This window comes from Rhea americana, unplaced genomic scaffold (assembly GCF_003343005.1).
Source record: "Rhea americana isolate MKP2758 unplaced genomic scaffold, rheAme1 scaffold_341, whole genome shotgun sequence".
Lineage (NCBI taxonomy): Eukaryota > Metazoa > Chordata > Aves > Rheiformes > Rheidae > Rhea > Rhea americana.
The window spans coordinates 490,198-493,962 of record NW_028186470.1 but is presented as its reverse complement, the minus strand read 5'-3'; the positions used below and the strand labels follow the sequence as shown (position 1 = coordinate 493,962).

At 73.3% G+C, this 3,765-nt stretch overlaps 1 protein-coding gene across 1 annotated transcript in view; it reads right to left on the bottom strand.

The window, feature by feature from the left end:
- The window catches only part of APC2 (APC regulator of Wnt signaling pathway 2), a 10,598-nt gene extending 9,138 nt beyond the window's left edge, over positions 1-1,460 (bottom strand). Inside the window, exons 1-6 of the mRNA XM_085311440.1 lie at positions 1,305-1,460; positions 1,131-1,221; positions 812-995; positions 600-708; positions 417-530; positions 28-126 (exon numbers count right to left, since the gene is read on the bottom strand). Coding sequence (XP_085167566.1) covers positions 28-126; positions 417-530; positions 600-708; positions 812-995; positions 1,131-1,221; positions 1,305-1,445 — 738 coding nt within the window. The 5' untranslated portion in view covers positions 1,446-1,460. The remainder of the gene's footprint in view (positions 1-27; positions 127-416; positions 531-599; positions 709-811; positions 996-1,130; positions 1,222-1,304) is intronic.
- Positions 1,461-3,765: the final 2,305 nt, after the last annotated feature.

The following is a 3,765-nucleotide window of genomic DNA, read 5'->3' as shown; positions in this document are numbered from 1 at the left end:
CCGGGGCCAGCGTCCCCCGGCCCGCACCGGGCTCGGCCCCGGCCCCTTTACCTGCGGCTCCTGCTGCACCTTGTCCTGAGCCTCCATGAGCTCCTTGTCGATCTGCTCCAGCCGGGATGCCCGGATCTGTGCACATGGGGCGGGCGTCAGCGCCGGCCGGGACCCCCCCAGCGCCGGGAGCCGGGCACGGGGCTGGGAGAGCCGGGGACGATGGCGCGCGGGGCCGGGGAGCAGGGTGCACGGGGCTGGGGAAGGTAGGGATGGGGGTGCCTGGGGCCAGGACAGCAGGACACGAGGGGGCCCAGGGCTGGGAGAGCCGGGGGCGACGGTGCCCAGGGCTGGGGGAGGCTGGCGGTCGGAGCGGGGACGGGACGGGACGGGACGGGACGGGACGGGACGGGACGGGCGGCCCTGACCTGCGCCCGCTGCACCATCTCGTCGGCCGTGCCGAAGCGCTCCTCCATCAGCGAGCGGATGTGCTGGGCCTCGAACTCCAGCTGCTGCCGGATGAGGTCCATCTGCATGGAGAACTGCGGGGCGGGAGGCGGCGTGACGGGGGGCCGGGCCGGGCCGGGGCCCCCGCGGCGGCCCCCCCTCACCGTCTCCACGTGGGGCAGCTCGTCCAGGCGCTTGGAGAGGCTCTGCAGCTGCGTGTAGTACCAGCCCTTCTCCTTCTCCTCCTTCTCGATCTCGCCCAGCAGGAAGCACCTGGGAGCGGGGGCAGCGCCCGTCAGCGGGGCGTCCCGGCGGGCTCGGCACCGGCCCCGGACCCCCCTGCGCGGCGGGACGGAGGGGCCGGGGCGGCCGTCACCTCTCGCGGTCCAGCTCCTCCAGGAGGCGGACGGTGGCCCGGCTCAGGTCCCCGACGCCGTCCTTGCCCCGGGGCGCCGCGGCGTGCAGCGGGCTGTCCTCGGGGCTGCGCCCGGCRCCGGCCGCCTCCGGGGCCGCCGCCGGGAACTTGAGGTTGTAGAGGCTGCTGATGTCCATCTGCAGAGCTGGGGACGGCGGGGGCGGCGGGTGAAGGGGGGCACGGCAGCAGGCCCCGCGCGCCGCCCGGGCGGGCAGAGTTAAGGGGAAATCCGGCCCCGGCGCTCCCCAGCGCCCGGGCCCGAGCCCGGCTGCCGACCCACCTTTCAGCTGGTCCAGCACCTCCGTCTGCCCCGAGGACACCATGACCCGCGCCTCCTGCTCCAGCTTGCCCTGCAGGTGCTTCAGGACCTCCTAGGACACACACGGCGCCGTCGGAGGGACGCCGGGGGCCGGAGGAGGCCCCGGGTCCGCGCGGCCCCGGCTCCGGGGCTCACCTTCATGTCCGACGTCTCATTTTCCAGCTTGGAGAGGTGGTTGGAGTTGTCCTCCAGCTCGCGGCGGAGGTGGGTGTTCTCCTTCTTCAGCGCCTCCACCTGCCGCACCAGCTGGTCGTACGAGGCGATGGAGCCAGACATCTTCAGCTCCTCCAGGGCCTGCCGGCGGCGAGAGGGCCGGACGCCTGGGACCGCGGCAGCGCCCGGCCCCCCGGCCCAGCGCCCCACAGCGGCCCCAGCCCCCCGCTCCCTCCCCCTTTGCCTCGCTTTTGGCTTCTCCTCCCCTTCTGATCTTCCCCGGCTTTGTTCCCGCGGGCAGCAGGGCCCCGGCCCCGGCTCGGACCCGGCCCGGGAGCAGCTCCCAGCRCAAAGCTGCCCGTCGCACTGCGGGGGGACGTGCACGGCGCTGCACACGTGCGTGGGGACGGGGCCTGAGCAGGCCAGGCTGGCAGTGGGGCGCGCCACGGCCCCACACTGCCTGCACCGGAGCCACGTGCRTGCATACATGCGCATGCRTGTGCGCACGCCTRTGTGCATKCGTGTGCGCACGCCTGTGTGCATGCGTGTGCRCAYGCCTGTGTGCACRCATATGCCGGTGCAGCCAGGCACCTCCCTCCCATCACTGCGCTTGCTTGGCGCAAGCGAGCGCCCGAGGGCTCGTGCTGCCCCGTGTCCCCGCGGTGCCGGGGCCGCTCAGAGCCCCTCGTCCGCCGGCGGCCTGGGCTCGGCGGCGGYGGTGGCCCCCTCCGGCATGGCCACCCAGGGAGCGGCCACGATCAACTCCCACAAAACGCCACCTTTGTCCCTTCCCAGCCCAAGTTTCCCAGGGGCTGCACAGGCGGTTTTTAAACACCTCCCAGAATCCCCAGGCACCGCTGTCCCCCCCCGCCCCCCAAGAGGCAGGGAGGAGGGAGGAGGGACACAGGATGCGGGATGTGTGATGCAGGATGCAGGATGCAGGGTGTGGGATGCAGGATGCGGGACGCAGGATGTGGGATGGAGGATGCAGGTTGTGGGATGCAGGTTGTGGGATGCCGGATGCAGGATGCGGGATGCAGGATGCGGGATGCGGGATGCGGGATGCGGGATGCAGGATGCGGCCCGTCTCCATCTCCCATTGCTATGGCGACAGCCAGCGCAGCGGGTGCGGAGCCGGGCGGATCCGTGGCCCTTCCCAAGCAGCCATCAGATACCGACAGGGCTCGCGAGCGCAGCAGACGCGCCGGTGGCGATCCCGTCCCTGAGCCTGCTGAGCRGGGAGGCCGGCGGCAGCACAGGGAGCCGGCGGTGCCCGGACCGGCACCTCCTGCCTGGCTTCTCAGTCGCTCCCTGCCCTGGGCCAGGGTGGCCAGGGGCTAAACTGGGTGGGGGGGGGAGGTCCGAGCTCCCGGACTCCTGGTCCCCTTGCAGGCAGGGCTCAAGGCAGCGGCGGCGCAGCCCGCGGGGAGGGGCTGCCACTCCGGCACCTGCGTTTGCGAAGCGTCTAGACAGCGCCAGCGAAGGGGGAGCCGGGCTGCGGCTCGGGAGCCCGCGCCGCGCTGCTCCGTGCTGCGCCGGCCTCCCCGCCGCAGCGGTTCAGGGCCGGGGCACAGCCGCGGTGCCACGAGACCACCCCAGATCCGGCCGGCAAGGTCCCAGCGGGCCGGAGGCGGGAGACCAGTGGGTGGAGAAGCAGCGTCAGCGCTGCACTGCACTGCACTGCACTGCACTGCACTCTGCATTGTCATCCTCTGCGCTGCCCGCCGCACCGCGCTGCCCGCCGCCCCCCCCGCGGCACCGCACCGTCCACCTCTGCACTGCCATTTGCGCTGCTCTGCCCGTTGCACTGCCCATTCCTCTGCCCTTACGCTGCYCTGCTCATCGCACTGCCCAGCGCAGTGCCTGTTGTACTGCACTGCCCGCTGCTCTGCCCGTTACGCTGCTCTGCCCGTTGCAGTGCCCCTGCCCTGCCCTGCCCGTGGCACTGCCCGTTGCACTGCGCAGCCTGAGCCAGGGCTGGCCTGGCCRGGGAGAGCGCGGCGGAGCTGGGGGGCTGCGCACCCCGGGCAGCCCAGATGGGGCTCAGCTCCCCCCAGGCCGTCCGCAGCGCCAGGGGAAGGGGCTTGTGGCCCCCCCAGGGCGGCAGCGGGGGAGCCCGGGCGGCAGCTGCGCCGACGGCAGCAGCCGCATCTGCGCCCCCCCSCGCCGCTGCGGCTGCCGGCCCCGCGCCCCCGGGGACCTTAAACAAACACCGTGTTGTCACCAGCGCCGCTAATTGACCCGGTGGCCCAGGCGGCCCGGGGGAGCCCCAGCCCCAGCGAAGCCGCCCCGGGGGAGCACGCGCCGGCGGCGGGCACGCGTGAACGTGCACGAGCACGCGCGCGAACAAACGCGTGAGCGTGCACGAGCACACACATGAACACGCGCGCGATCGTGCGCGAGCACACGTGTGAACACAGGTGCGGATGTGTGCGTGGACGCT